This window comes from Phaethon aethereus (assembly GCF_964289735.1).
Source record: "Phaethon aethereus genome assembly, chromosome: 14".
NCBI lineage: Eukaryota > Metazoa > Chordata > Aves > Phaethontiformes > Phaethontidae > Phaethon > Phaethon aethereus.
Window position 1 is genome coordinate 11585859 of NC_138590.1, and position 14795 is coordinate 11600653.

At 54.9% G+C, this 14795-nt stretch overlaps 4 protein-coding genes across 4 annotated transcripts; 2 read left to right on the top strand and 2 right to left on the bottom strand.

The window, feature by feature from the left end:
* Nucleotides 1–888: 888 nt before the first annotated feature.
* Nucleotides 889–1462, bottom strand: HIGD2A (HIG1 hypoxia inducible domain family member 2A; the record flags this gene model as incomplete). The annotated part of the gene is made up of 2 exons (XM_082006310.1): nt 889–1055; nt 1348–1462. The coding sequence occupies 2 exons, from the start codon at nt 1460–1462 to the stop codon at nt 889–891; spliced, it is 282 nt and encodes a 93-aa protein (XP_081862436.1).
* Nucleotides 1463–1750: 288 nt separating this feature from the next.
* On the top strand, nt 1751–4229 carry NOP16 (NOP16 nucleolar protein; the record flags this gene model as incomplete). Its single annotated transcript, XM_082006336.1, has 5 exons — nt 1751–1857; nt 2054–2168; nt 2876–2945; nt 3711–3817; nt 4086–4229. The coding sequence occupies 5 exons, from the start codon at nt 1751–1753 to the stop codon at nt 4227–4229; spliced, it is 543 nt and encodes a 180-aa protein (XP_081862462.1).
* Nucleotides 4230–5705: 1476 nt separating this feature from the next.
* Nucleotides 5706–7525, bottom strand: ARL10 (ARF like GTPase 10; the record flags this gene model as incomplete). Its single annotated transcript, XM_082005985.1, has 4 exons — nt 5706–5882; nt 6341–6516; nt 6690–6852; nt 7334–7525. The coding sequence occupies 4 exons, from the start codon at nt 7523–7525 to the stop codon at nt 5706–5708; spliced, it is 708 nt and encodes a 235-aa protein (XP_081862111.1).
* A 1096-nt stretch (nt 7526–8621) lies between these two features.
* On the top strand, nt 8622–14549 carry KIAA1191 (the record flags this gene model as incomplete). The annotated part of the gene is made up of 7 exons (XM_082006005.1): nt 8622–8649; nt 8727–8917; nt 10121–10247; nt 11888–12012; nt 13325–13431; nt 13740–13876; nt 14341–14549. 7 exons carry the CDS (start codon nt 8622–8624, stop codon nt 14547–14549), a joined length of 924 nt encoding a protein of 307 aa, XP_081862131.1.
* Nucleotides 14550–14795: the final 246 nt, after the last annotated feature.

Sequence of the window (14795 nt, forward strand, 5' to 3'; positions counted from 1 at the left end):
CTGGTATGATCCAAATGATCCAACACCAACAGCAGGACTTGGAGCTGCCTGTGACGGTTTGTCACGACACAGGCAGTGCAGCTCCCTCTGGGAACAGGGCACTTGCTCAGCTGCCAGTTCCAGCTCACGTGAAGCAGTGGGCTGTGCAGCAAAAGCAGCAGAAGCAGCAGTGCATCCCAGAGAATGCAGCCAGGCTCTGTTTTGGAAAGGCAAGTTCCCAAGTTGTTTTCACAGGAGTCACATCTCTTGTGTCCTGCTTGCATCACCACAGCTTTGAGGCAGCCGTGCCTACTCCCTTTCCTTCCTACACTGTTTACTCTTCTGGCTTCTCAATGCTCTGCAATCCAGTATCAGTCAGAATTTCACTGCAATTCACTTTATTACTCACCAGTTGCAATGGAACAGATTACATATTCTCCCCAAACAACTCACCCGCTGCTTATGAACTGTCCTGCTAGGATCAAGCCATAAACAGAGCTGTTCCCTCCTACCCAGGCAGCTCATTTCTCAAATGCTAGTGCACTGCCTAACTAAAGCCACACCTTAGTGCAGACCATGACCCAAGGGACACAATTTTAGTAAACTGTGACAGCACCAAGCAGGGACAAGATGTCTGACGGGGTGGAGAGCCCCAGTGAGGTGCAGTCTCCAGTGTTGCAGGAGGATAAGCTCTGAGGAAATAAAAAAGTGCCACAGCCCAAATTTCAGGTTAATCACAGAGGTGTATTAGACGCATTTCCAGCGCTCTGGAACAGAGAGCCTCTCTGACACAGGCTCCACCAAGACATCACAACTGTCTCTCAGAAAACTCCATCCGCAGTCAGAATCTACCCTGACAGCTGGGGTGGTGGGTGCTTGCCTGCAGCTGCAGTTCTCTCCTGCCTGACTTCACTTTCTAGATTTCATGGCTGTGACCACCATGCCTCCCAGGAGGGCCACGAAGGTGAAGCCCTGGGCCAGGATACGTGCCCGCATCATCAGCTGAGACTGACGGATGTTGCCTCTTTTGAAGCTGATCAGTCCGTAGGTCAGGACGCCGACAGTGCAGAGGCAGCCTGCGGAAGGGACAAAGGGACGGGTCAGTGGAGCAGGGCAGGGGCTGCGACGATCTGCTCACGCCTCCTCGCCTCTCCCCACATCCCCCCGCGGTGAGCGTTGCTGTCTGGTTAGACGATACCCTCAAACAAAAATTGCCTCCCCGAGGGCAGCCCCTTGGGTTTCGGCTCAAGAGGGGCCGACCCACTGCTCACGGCTTCCCCCATCACCAGTCCGCATCGCGCCAGCCCTTCCCCGTCACAGCAGCCTCCCCGCCCCCCCCCGCGTCACTCCGCGGCTCTCCCCCCTCACCGAGGGGCACTAGGGGGTTCTCGCGGGTTTTCCGCATGAACTTGTCCCCGAAGCCCTCCTCGCTGAACACAGGCAGCGGGCTGCGCTCCAGTGGCGGCGGGGGCCCGGCCGCCATGGCTGCGACGCGCAGAGGACGGTGACCACCCGCCACCCTCCCCGGCTGCCGTAGCCAGGAAGGTGCGCGCTCCCGGCGGTCAATTGGGGGGACCGCTCCTGGCAGGCCGTACGCCCCGCCCCCCTGCCGCGGGGCATGCCGGGGGTTGTAGTCCGCGGCGTGAGAGCCAGCACGGCGGCCGTGCAGGCGCAGGACTACACTTTCCGTGGTGCTCTGCGGCGCGGCCTTGCTACGCGCGCCCCGGCGCTCGGTGTCAGCAGCAGCAGCAAGCAGCGGCGTGCGTCCGCCATGCCGAAGGCGAAGGGGAAGAGCCGGCGGCAGAAGTACTCCTACAACCTCAACCGCAAGCGGCTCTACCGCAGCGCCCGCCGCCGCGCCGCCCCGCGCATCGCCTGGTGAGGGCCGCGGTGTTGGGCACCCGGGGGGCGCGGGGCCGTGCGTGGGCTGTGGGCAGGGCGGCCGTGGCCCCGCCGCCCTGTGGGAGTGGGTGCCCCGGGGGCACCTACTACACATCTTGGTGGTCGCTTCGGGGCCATTTGTTTGTGGGGAGGGTGTCCGCAGCCCGTGATGGCGGTGCCTGTCCTCTTGCAGCTCGCATATCCGCCATGCCTGGGACCCGACCAAGTCGGTGGCGCAGAACCTGGCCGAGATGGGCCTGGCCGAGGATCCCAACAAGGCCGTCCCCATCCCCAAGAAGAAGCTGCTGGTAAGTGTGGCCGTGCCCTGTGCCGCCAGGGAAAGGTAGTGAGGCTCGGCCAGGGCCGCTGCTTTCTGGGGGGTAGAAGGTCAGTCCTCCCCCAGGACATGCAAGCCAGGCTGGGGAAAAGCAGCATGGAGAGTTGCCTGCCTTGGAGTGCGGGTCAGGTGGCTCTGGATCAGTCTCTGTAGGTGGATGGGTTTCTTATCTCTGTTGATATGATTTTCTTACCAAGATCTTGGCGTGGGAACACACTAAGGTGTCACAGGGAAATAATGGGCTTTGGAACAAGTGTAAATAACGTCAGTCAATCTCCTGGGACTTGCCAGAGAGAGGTGGGGTTGAGAGCACTGGAGCAGAGTTCCTCCTGATAAGAAAGAAAGCCTCTTTGTGTACAGCAGCGCCAGCCTGGCGTGCCTGCGTTGGTGGGCAACACTTCCAGGCAAAAGGTGGCCTCACAAAATGTCACACTCATGAAAAAAAGCAGGATTGACCTCTCCTGACAGTTGTCTCCACTCACAGAGTATTGCTCGGGTGACTGACGTGCCCATGGGCTAGCTTAATGGTGCAAATAAGGCTCTGCTTAAACCAGCTGAGATTTCCTGGTCCTTGCAGCTATTGTATAAGCAGTTTGGAGTTTTGGGAGCAATGTATGGGGACACAGCTCTCTTCTAAATGGGCTTTTCTTGAGTTGCTTTCTCTCTCATTTAACACAGGGGATAGAAGTGGAAAGCGATGGACGGGAGCAAGGAAGGAAAATAGTGCGGAAGCCCTATGTGGTGAATGGTCAGTGCTGCTTTTGTCCTCCCCACGGAACTCTTCACCACCTCCAGCCTTGATGGGTTTCCCGCTGAACTGCACTACTACCATTGCATTTGGGGTTCTCCCAAGGCCCTGTGGGTTATTTTGTCTCTCATCTTTCTGCTGCCTTTGCTGCTGTGCTTTGCCAGGAGCAGGGAGGGGTGTTAATTCTTGCCCAGGCTTGTGGGCTTGTAGAGGAGTACGCATCTAGCAGCAGTCAGCTGGGGGTTCCCAGCCAGGCCAGACCTGAGCCAGGAGCCAAGCCAGCAACTCTGCTGTTCCCATGTGTCCTCTGTCTCATGAATTCCCTTTTTCCTCCTATTCTGCTTTTTTTGCAGTATTTCTACTTGTAGCCCCAAGAGGACTCTTGTCACCTGAAACGTGCTGGCGTGTGGCACCAGGGTGGCAAGAAACTGTGGCCGCAGTACCCCACATGTTTTAGTGGTGGGCTGGGCAGCTCTGAACAGTTGCGCTCTGCAGCCTGGGCAGAAAGGCTCCACTCCTTGGAGAGGAGCTGCAACGCAGTCCAGGATGCCTGCAGCCTACGTGGAGGACCGTTGTCTTGTTTATTTTCCTGCATGATCGTGCTGGGAAGCAGCCCTGTGTGTGCAAGCAGCTGAGCCGTAGGAGCCACCTCCTTTCTGCAATATGGGCAGGGCTTGGTCTTGGGAAAAGGCTGGGGACCCCTGAGGTGCTGCTTGCTTCCTTCCCCTCTCTGCCTGCCTGACAGTGTCTCTGTCCTCTGCCTAGAGATGGAATATGAGGCCAGTCTCCCTGAGAAGAAGTCAAACACACTCTCACGAGACCTCATTGACTACGTGCGATACATGATACAGAACCACGGGGAGAACTACAAGGTAAATACTGGCTGTCCCAGAGTGAGGAGCACCCAGAGCCATTTACTCCTGGCTCTTCTGTGGGATGGGAATTGCTAACCCTCTCTGTCCTGGATCCTGTTTCAGAGTCAGCTGATTTTTAAGGGGAAGCAGTGCTTTGAACCTTGGCCAGATCCCTGAGTCAGGCACTGATCACAGCTGGCCTGGGTGGGCCTTTGGAGCATGGCTGAGCTCGTTTGGTGGCTGCTTTTGGGGCCACTCCCCTGACTTACCCTCTTGTTGGTCACAGGAAATGGCTCGAGATGAGAAGAACTACTACCAGGATACTCCCAAGCAGATTAAGAGAAAGATCAATGTGTACAAGAATTTCTATGCCGAGGAGTACAAGGATTTCATTGCATCACTCAAGCAGGAAAAGATGGATGTGCAGTGACTGCCCTTTTTTCTCATGTTTGCCTGCAAGTGCAGGCTTGATGTGGTCATTTTCTGAACCGAGCGGGGACTGACAGACAGGTGACAGTCATAGGCTCAGTGCCAGCAAGTTGAGCTACACAAAACCTCTGGCAATGGAGGAAGGATATTCATCAGAGACAGATGTAGCTGGACATGAAAGACTCTTGGCTGTGGCTTGTGGCATTGGGACTGAATGTGCTGTGCCACTCCCTTTCTGTGTGGCAGCCAGCGCTTTTGCTTTGTTAAAATAAATTACTTTCTGAAGCTGGTGTGAATATCTTGCTCATGGGCTCTTGCTTGGCACAGTCCCGCTTCAGAGAGCTACCGGTGCCCATGGGGCAGGGGCATCGGGTGCGTATCTCCCTCTGCTGCAGTGGGGCTGGGAGCCCACGGGGTGCAGGCAGCACTTGAGCCTTTGCTGATTTCCTGGTAGGCAACAGAGGCTGGAGTGGGACCACGTGCTGCTTCCTTCCCCCGTGAGCAACCTTCCTGCCTCCAGCTCAGAAGACTGGGCTGGGGGCCCCTTCCCTGCCGAGGAGCTGGAGGGCAGCGCAGAGTGGTCAGCCTCATTTATTGACAAAAGGAAGAAGTGACTGTACAAAAGGTTTTGCAGCAGAGACCAGCCAGCGCATACCCCCTTTCCCCAATGTGCTCCCCAGCTTCCACCATCAGTTTTCCAGGACCCAGCACCCCATGGCCTGACCCAGCAGCCCTCCTGCCTGCAGGCAGGGCTTCCTGCAGGCCCTGAGCCCGGCTCCTTCCCCTCCTCCCTCAGGCAGCTGAAAGGAAGGGAGACCAGGCAGGGGGGCAAATGCCTGCCAGGTGCAGCTCCTACCAAACAACCCGTCTTTACCCCTGTTCAGGGTGAAGGGGCAGTGCAGGGCTGCCCAATACCTGCCTTCACCTCTCCTAAAGAGGGCTTTAAATACAGAGTTGGGGGAATTGAGAGCTGTGCTCAGCCCTGGTGAGGGACAGCCTGAGCTGGTTATTCCCACTGCTGTGTGCTGTACTGGCAGGGGTGCGCCAGCAGTAACCTCTTGTGCTTTTTGGGAAGGAGAGCCCATCTCCTGGGATGACCTGTCCATGCCAGTGGCTGAAAGCGCTACTTTACACATAATATTTTAAGGCCCTGCCCTGTGCTGCGGGTTCACGCTTACCAGGAGGTAAGAGCCGTGCTCGTGCCACCACCCCAATGGAGGCTTCATCCCTGAACTGGGGGAGGTGGCTGCCCTCTCCCCATGGCAGAGAGCAGAGCCTTCTGCTCATGTCCCCCAAGGGCAGCCATGCCGCAGCTCAACCCCAAACCTTGTGAGGTGCAGCAAACACCCCTGGACTGGCAGCCTGCTACCAGTGAGTCTGAGCTCTAGGGCTCCTGCCCAGCCACCTCCACCCTCACGCTGCAGACCCCGAAGAGGAACCATGCTGGGGTGGGAGCCTGTCCGCCCCCCGTGCAGGCTCAGGGCTGGGAGAGCAGGGTGACCAGCAGGCTCTTCACGTGGAGGACGCTGGTGGCAGTGCTCAGGCTGGCCCAGGTCGCGCTGGTGGGCAGGAGGAAGAGCTCCCGCTGCCCACGAAGCGTGTGCAGGGCCAGCTCCTCCCGCAGCTCTGCTGCGCTCAGGGCGTTGCTCTTATCCTGCCAGGGAGAGAGGTGGCTGCTCAGGAGGGGAGCGGTGCCGGGAGCAGCGCTGCAGGCTGGCAGGAGCCCCGTCCTGCCTGTGCGGTCCTGGCAGGGATTGCACGCAGGCAGGGCTGCCTTGCTCTTGCATCAGAGTCGCTTTGGCACAAGCTAGCGGGAAGCAGCAACTAGCATGTGCTTGGCCACTAGCCTGGGGAATGTATTTCCCCTGGGGGATTTTGCAGGCTGCTGCCTGGGTGCTCTCCTAAAACTCATTGCTGGGGCACTGGTAGTGGCAGCCGTGCTTTCTGAAGACTGAAGGAGACAGGCCCCAAGAAAGCAGATTTTGCAAGAGCCGATGGATTTCAGGTATCAGGATTTCCCCTTGGGGCCCTGGGCAGGGACAGTTTCACTGCAGACAGTCCCAGGGGCAGCTGCAGGACCAGAGAGACAGATGGATGGACACAGACACCCACCTGCTTGTTGGCCAGCACAACGAGGGGCAGACGGGGCTCTGCGGCCAGCAGCGCGTGCAGCTCCTGGCGCGCCGTCAGCAAGCGCGACCTGTCCACCGAGTCCACCACAAACACCAGCACATGCGCCTGGCTCAGGTAGTGGGGCCAGTACGCTCGCAGGTTCTGGCTGCCGCCCACTGCGGGGGACCAGCAGGATCAGGCACCGGTGTGGGGACGAGCACCCCTGGGAACCAGACTTCCCACCACCCAGGATGCTCTGCACCCTCAGCCCGGTGCGGGCAGGCGGGGGGACCCTAGGGGCTGTGCAGGCTCAGCCCTGGGGGATGTGGGGGGGCCAGGTCAGCCTTACCCTCCAGCAGGTCCATCTCCAGCCCCTCGATGTAGAGCTGGGCAGAGTTGAAGCCGCGGGTGGGTGCGATGCGCTCCCTGGCCGTCTGGCTGCAGATGTAGTGCAGGACGCTGCTCTTCCCCGCCCCGTCCAGCCCCAGCACCAGCACCTGCCGCCAGTCCAGCTGTGGGTCACAGCAAGGGTAGGGTGGGTGGGGGCCGGACCCGGGACCTGCAGGCAGCTGGTTGAGGGATTCTGCCAGCCCCCCAGCCCCGTCTCCATCCCCGTGAGCTCCAGGGGTGGTTCAGACCGGGGACCCCTTCCCCAGCAGGATGGCTGCAGGAGGGTCCCCAAGGGCTGTCATCCTGCAGAACATCCTGGGGAATCCAGTTTGACCTGCTCTGGGGGATCCTGGTAGGAGATCCCCGGGGGATGCCGACCCTGTGCCCCCTTCCCCAGCCCCCCGTGCTCAGAGGGATCCCGCTGTTGATCCAGAGCCTTCCCCAGTCCAGTGCTCACAGGGGCGATCCCGACCCCCTGCCCTGTCCGTGTCCCGTGGGTTTCCGGGAGATCCCAGTAAGGGGATCCTGGGAAGATCCCGACCCTCTGCCCTTCCCGCCCCGCGATGGGCCGGGGGTCCCCGGCAAGGATCCGTGTCACTTTACCGCGTCGGCGGGAGGGGGTCGCTCCCGCAGCTCCCGCAGTTCCCGCTCCCACCAGCCGCCCCAGCCCGTGCCGGTGCCGGTGCCAGTGCCGCGGAAGTAGATCTTCCAGGCGATGAAGAGGAGGGAGCCGAGGGCAGCCACGGCGGCCCCCAGGGCCAGAGTCAGCTCCCGGAGGGCGCCGGGCGGAGCCATGCGGCACCGGCACCGGCAGCCGTACCGGCGGCGGCACCAGAGCGCGCGGCCGCGGCACAGCTGTGGCCTCCCCCCCCCCGCCACTGTGCCCGCGGGCGGCCCGCCAGCGCCAGCTGTGCCCGCCCCTGACGTCACCACCGCGCTTAAAGGGGCCGCTCGGACCATGGCGGGGGAGGGAGAGAGGGAGGGGACAAGAAGGGACGATGGGGAGAGGGCGGGAAGCAGCAGCGTCTCCCTGGCCAATGCGCTGACACGTGAGCCGCCCCCAGGCCCCACACCTGCCTGGCAGCCTGGCACCCAGCACAGCAGGTGCCCCGGGCCCAGGCGTTGCGCCCGCTGCCCACGGGACTCGTTTGTCCTCAATCCTCCCCGGTGGCGCAGCACACCCCTGGCCCAGGCCAGGTCCCGCGGCAGTGGCTGCGGGGCCTTCCCTGGAGCCGCCATGCCTGGCCCCTGCAGCCCCCAGGGCAGTTGCAGCAGGGCGGCGAGGGAGCCCCAGCCCTGCTGCCGAGGCCATGGGTCGGTTGCGCACCGCTCCAGCAGGCTGACGCTTTTTGCCGGCAGAGCAGGTGCATAGTCTGGCAGGGGATGGGAAGGGGCAGGAGCAGGCACCAGGTGCGCCAGGGCGGGCAGGGACAGGCAGCGCTGCCCTGGCAGGAACGCCCCATGCCAGTGAGGTCTGGCAGGGACGGGGTGTGGCGGGCAGCAGTGCCCAGCCGTGTCCCAAACCCCGCGGGGGCCCGGCAGCGCCCTGCGCTCTGCCCCCAACCTGCCTTGCACTGGGAATAGCCCGTCCCCGCCCGCTCCGCTCGGCCCCGCCCCTTTCACAAAACCCACGCCCCCTTCGCTTGGCCCCGCCCCGCGCACGCGAACTACACATCCCAGCATGCCCCGCGCGCTTCCACCGGTGCTCGCGAGATCTGCGCGTCTATAAGAACGCTCCCGCGGGGGCGGTGCCCCTCGCACCTCCCCTCCGGCGGCGGCAGCGGCGGCGGCGGGTTCCGTGCGGGTTCCGCCACATGGCGCCGCCCGGGCCGCCGGCCCGCTGCCCCCCGCGCAGCCTCGCTACCCTCAGCCGAGCTGCGGCGCCGCCGCCATGAGCTCGCGGCAGCCGGACGCTCCCGGTAAGGCCCCCCCGCCCCCGTGCTCCCTACCGGCCCGGGTAGGCCGCGGCGCTGAGCGCTGCCCTCTCTGTTCGCAGCGCTGGAGCAGGGCGGTGGGGCCCGTCCGGGCAAGATGTCGCTGCCCGTCGGCGTGCCGCGGCGGGCCTTCAGCTACGACGACGCCCTGGAGGACACGGCGCCCATGACGCCGCCGCCCGCTGACCTGTGCGCCAATGTCCTCTGGAAGCAGCCGGTCATCCCCGAGCGCAAGTACCAGGAGCTCTCGAAGGTACCGGCTGGCCGGTTGCCGCGGTTGCCTTGGCCCAGGCGTGTCTCCTATGTGCCCCTGCAGCCTGGCTCGGCAGTGGCAGAGACACGCTGGGCCCCGGCAGGTGCTGGGGACGAGACAGCAGCTTGGTGCCTGGCCCTGTCGTGGGACCACTGGAGTATGGTTGATAGGTGTGTTCTGGGAGCCTCCTCGCTCATGGGAGGCGTTTATGGGTAAAAAAAGCTATGAACTTAAACCAGGTGTAATTAAATCAGAGCAAAAGCGTAGATTTAGGTTCAATGTAAATTCTTTATGATGAGGGTGTTGAGGCATTGGAACAGGTCGCCCAGAAAAGCAGTGGATGCCCCATCCCAGGGAGTGTTCAAAGTCAGGTGGGACAATGCTTTGAGCACCTGAAAGGTGTCCCTGCCTGCAGCAACAAGGCTGGGCTAGGTGATCTTTGAAGGTCCCTTCGGACCCAGACTGTTCTTCATTGAATGGAACTAAACACTCTGCATTCCTTTGAGCTTAACCTCTGCTTTTCACCTCATTTTGTTTTAAAATCTTTCTCATGGAAGAAAACCTAACGTTGTAGTTTGGCACAAAAACCAAACTGTTCAGTCAGGGAACAGTAACTCCTGTGTTAGGAGGAGGAAGTCAGTGTTTCACAGGATTTCTTGTTTTCCAGCATTCATTGTCTGGTTCTTTGTTGCTAGGGTCTTGTGATCAGTGGTACAGCTATGACCACTAGATACACTGGGCAAGAAACTGATACAGGGAATGAGGGGGAAAACAAGATCTCAACACCAGCCTCTAATCTGTATGACTGCCATTCTGTAAATAGTTTGTGTTTCCGAGCTGTCTGTGTAAGGGTGCTTTTGCCCAGTTGACCTTGAAGTCCAATTTGCCGTTATGGGGATGGAAGTAGATATGTTCTGGTTTCTTCTCTGTTGACCTTTTTGTACTTAGACTAACAACTAGTTGGCTCAGATCCTGGTAGGTTTTCAAATGTTAGATGCAAGTTGCTTGCTCGTTGTTAAGAATTATAAAGTTCAAGCTCTAAACATTCCTGGGCTGTAGTGAGAACAGCATGTGTTTCTTTCATGGGATGAAGGCAAGCTGCTAGAGCAGCTTGGCCTTGTGTCTCGCTTGCATAGAGATGTGTCCTGGCAAGGTGCTGAGATACTTTCTCATGTTAAACTGTACCCTGCTTCCTCCCTGCAGATTGAGGAAGGGGATGCTAACATGAATGCACCCGTCATAACTCCTTCATCATCCACTGAAAGTGTGAACAAGGTACCAGTAGTGAAGGCGAAGGCCACTCATATCATCATGAGCTCTCTCATTACAAGTAAGAACTCTCACCTTTAATGTGGCTAATGGGGTGTGGGCACATGGGTGTGCTCCGGCTTCGTAATGCCCTGAGGTAACTACCACAGTTCCTGAACAGCCTGTGGGTTCAGACTGACTCTGCTTTGGTGCTGTGTGAGTTTTGTTTGGAGGAAGGAAGCAAGGAACAAGGGAATAGGCCACACTTACTGCCTCTGTGTTTGCAGGTGCTGGAGGTGGGTGATGAGGCAGGAGTGCAGGGTATGTTCTCTGCTGATAGGACACTGCAGTCCACGCCACCTTGTTGCTGGAGTGCAGAGGTGGCTGCTGCTGCTACTCTGTTTGCTTATTAACTAGCTATTTCCGAATGGCAGGTAAAGCTCTAAAATTAACTAAAGTGGTGTGGAGAGCTGACATACTGTGCTAATGGAGCACTTGCTGGCATTTATGTTAGTTAATAGCAGCAGCAGTCTTGCTAACAGTAACACTTGCTTTAAAAAAAAAAACCCAACAAACCTCATAAATCATGATGCTTTAAAATCGAATTGGGTTAGTTATGTTTGCAGAGAAGACATGCCCATTTGCAACAAGAAGGATTATTCATGTGGTAATCTGTTCCTGGGATCTGAGCTTTGTCTTTTCCTCCAAGCAGTGCTTCCAAAGACTTCTGGGTTTTCAAACCAGCATTTTGGAATAGCTATACATTTGCACTTATTTCTGTCTTGCTCAAAAATAACCAACACATTAGAAAAATAATGGAATATGGACTTTCTTCTGGAAAGCAGCTCCTGTTCTAGTCTAATGATAAAATGCTAATCTAGTTAAAACCATGATGGCATAAAAATGTTTTTATGCACTAAGAAGTCAGGAGCCCCAACGTATACCTCCCAGGAAGAGCATTCAGTCATAAGTTGGAAATAAACAAAGGTCCTCTAGATTTCTCATATATACAGTGCACTATCCCTTCAAATACCTGCAACATTAACATGGGAAGTGTTATCTGTTTTAAAGAAGACATTGGGCTTTTCCAGTAATCTTTTGTGCTCTTGAAACCTTCTGATGTTTTTGTTAGCTCCACTAGGGAGTGAACATTTTATGCTGGTAGTGGAGGGGGGGAAGTGCTTATATTTTCCAGAACTGAAGTTGATATCAGTGTGTTAAATACAGAGCCAGCATCTGGCTGAAATACCTTATTTTACTGAATCTAGAATCACTGGGAGTGTTCACCACCTGTTCTGCAAGACTGCAATTATCCGATTAGCTGCTGTGGGCAGTCTTTCAGATGACTTCATTTTTTGTTGGTCAGAAAAAACTCCCTTGAATCTAGAGGGCCACTTAAAATGTCCAGCTTATTGGGGTCTCCTAAATTTAGGAAGTTGTAATTGGGAGTGATTTGGGGTTTGAGATGTGTTTAATTACAGCATTTGTAATACATCTGGTGGTTTGGGACACATCACTGTTTATCTGACTTGGCCCTATGACTCAGGGTAGATTTCAAGTCAGAATATCTCATTAGCTTCATCTTGCTGCCTCTATCAACTTGTCAACATGTAGGTATGAATGATGAAAAAAAGGTCCTACATTCAGATGCTTAAATTACCTTTGTTTGTTAGAACTACTTGTGGTGGCATTTCTGTGTGAATGTGCTCTTGACCATTCCAGAGCAGACTCAGGAGAGCATTCAGCGCTTTGAGCAGCAGGCAGGGCTGAGAGATGCTGGCTACACGCCCCACAAAGGCCTCACTACTGAGGAGACCAAGTATCACCGAGTGGCTGAGGCAGTCCACGTAAGGCTTGTTTTGCATTGGCTTTCTCTGTGTAGGTTGTGTACTAGCTTAACACCTCTCTGGTGTCATAACTTTTGGAGTATGTTACTAGGACTCTCCTTAAACTGCTTCCTCTGAAGGCTTTTAGCTCATTGTGTAGAAAAGGTTACCCACTTATATTTTAAAGTTAGTGTTAGACTTTATAGTTTTGAAACAAACTTTTTTTTTGAAATCTGTCATATTCCACAGTCATGTCATACTATCACAGTTGTCTTTCCAGGTGGATGGCCCCAAAGAATCTAACTTCTTGCTGTACCTTTGAATGGTGCCCTGCAGTTGACTGTTGTAATTGTTTATCCCAAGAGACCTTACAAACTGTGCATTTCTGATGTGGAAATTAGCAGATGAAATTGGGCCTCCTGCTTCTGCTTACTGCAAATAAAGACAAAGGTCTTGAATCAACATGTTTCTGATGGGCTCAGTTGCCCACAGTAATCTTGCAGTTGGAGTTTAATAGTAAGCTCTCCAAGTGTACTCCCACAAGGTCAAAGTTTCAGTAACAGTGTTGGTGAATTGCATTAGTGTGGCTTGGATAGCCACAGGAGATGTTCTGAGAAGGTGCCTGTGTAATTGGTGTTTGAACTATAACTACCCTTCAAGTGACTTCTACAAAGTTCAGTTTGTACTGTCTGAGTTGCAATAACCTGGTTCACATACACGCAGTTCCTGTTTATTTTATCACCAGGTATACTCTTCAAATGCAGCTCATCACAGTGTTCTAGAGCAGTGTTTCCATCCTGTTGTATGTGGATTACTTTTCAGGGTCTAGTACTCCTAGACCTTGCACCTTCTGTATGATGTCTGGTCTCGCCTTCGTTAGAGAACTCGTGAGACTGAAAGCTTTGCTCTGAAAAGTGCTGCAGACAAATGGTTGCTGTGACATTTAGACTTGTTACCAGGTAGCTGAAACGATGTGTAAGCTACCTCTGCTACATCTGCAACCTCCCGATGAATACTGGTATTGAAACAGTGCCTTACTGTCAGGTACTTACTCTGAATTGGAGCTGTGGGTGTTAATTTACTTCCTCTAGCCTGGAGAATGTGTCTTCAGCATAGTGGACTTCCAAAATGCTTATCTGATGTGGAAAGAAGCTTAAGGGGTACATGCAAGTATTACAATACTGAGTCTAGCTTTAGGTGAAGTGACACTTAAATCCTTTATCACCTGTGGTATAAACAATTGTCCAGTTTTGACAATAAAACTGGCTGTTTGTTCCTAATGTCTTATAATTAATCTCTGTTGCTTCTGTGTTTCTCTTGCCTCTCCTAACAGAAGCTAAAAATGCAGAGTGGAGAGACAACAAAAGATGACAAACAGACGACTTCTGCTCAGTCCACTCCAAGCAGCACTCCCCACTCCTCTCCCAAGCATAAAAACAGGTACGCTGTTCCACTGCCTCCTTTGATTTCCTACAGACTGCTGAGGTGGGAGCTGCTACAACTAACCTTCTTACCCAGTGAGGGACTAAGGGGTGAAATTCAGAGCCTGCTGTGGATTTGTGTTGGGTAGATCCAAATGCTGAAAGCTTGTGGAACTTGAGCATGCATATCTTCATCCTGGGTGGTAACAAACCTATTAAGATCATTTAAATTGCCCCTGATAACTACATGTAAAGTTCCTGGCAGTGGGGCCACTTGAAGTATTTATTCTCATGTTTTATACATCTCAGTGATTTTTTTTTCCCTAGGGGTTGGTTTAGTCAGGGATCCTCTACTTCTATCACTGGCCCAGACTTTGCTATGGAAGCTGGTGGGGACAAATTGCCAGCTGAAAGATGGAGCTTTTTTGGACCCAAAGCCATCCAGAAATCCACCAACGATCCAGGTATGTCCTCTAAAGTCTCCTGCCCTGGAAGACCTAGGGGAGAACTGTCACACAACAAATTTGCTAGCTATTTCTGGAGCCTTATCCTGCTTGCCTTGTTACTTCCTAGGACCACCTTGTGAATGTGTGCTGTTCATATAATTTCTGTGCCTAAATATAAAGCAGTTGGGTAAAACCTGTGCCAAGGACCTGAAAGTAGAAATTACCTGCACTGAGCTGCAGTGGAAGGGCAGGGTTTGAAGGTGACAGCTTTTTACTCTGCTTTTTCTTGCTGTCTGGTAGAAGCAGAACTGGAGATGCCAGCCACTGATGTGGGATAGGCTTTAGATGACATGAAGCTGCTGTGTCTTGTGTAGGCTTTCTGCAGTGTTGGGCATCGATGATACTGCTCACTGCTGGCAGCAGTGGAAAAAGGACTTGGCTAGTTTTCCTAGCTCTTACCTGCTGTGACTTTTTTTCATCAGGAGGATTTACCATCCAATCCTATAAGGGTGCCCAGAAGCCATCCCCCATGGAGCTGATGCGTGCTCAGGCTACTAGGATGCCAGAGGATCCAGTCACCTTCAAGCCACCTAAAATGGACATTCCAGTCACAGAAGGGAGGAGACAATCTCTGCGTTCCCATAATATCAAACCTCGGGATCTGAATGTGCTCACTCCCACTGGGTTCTAGGAAGAATGCTAGAATGCTTCTGGTGTCTTTAGCAAGCTACAGGGTGTTTTAGGCTCTGCTTCCCTGTCTCGTTTTGCTGCAGTAAAATAGGAAAGTCTCCCTTCCAGCTCTTCATCTCAGAAAAGGAAACAGTTGTGACTATCCTCCTAAAGCCTCACAAAACTCCTGCACTAGTACTAAATCAATGTAAACCATCCTGTCTGCTCTATTGTACCAGTTTGGTCTGCTAGGTCGCACTAGATGTGC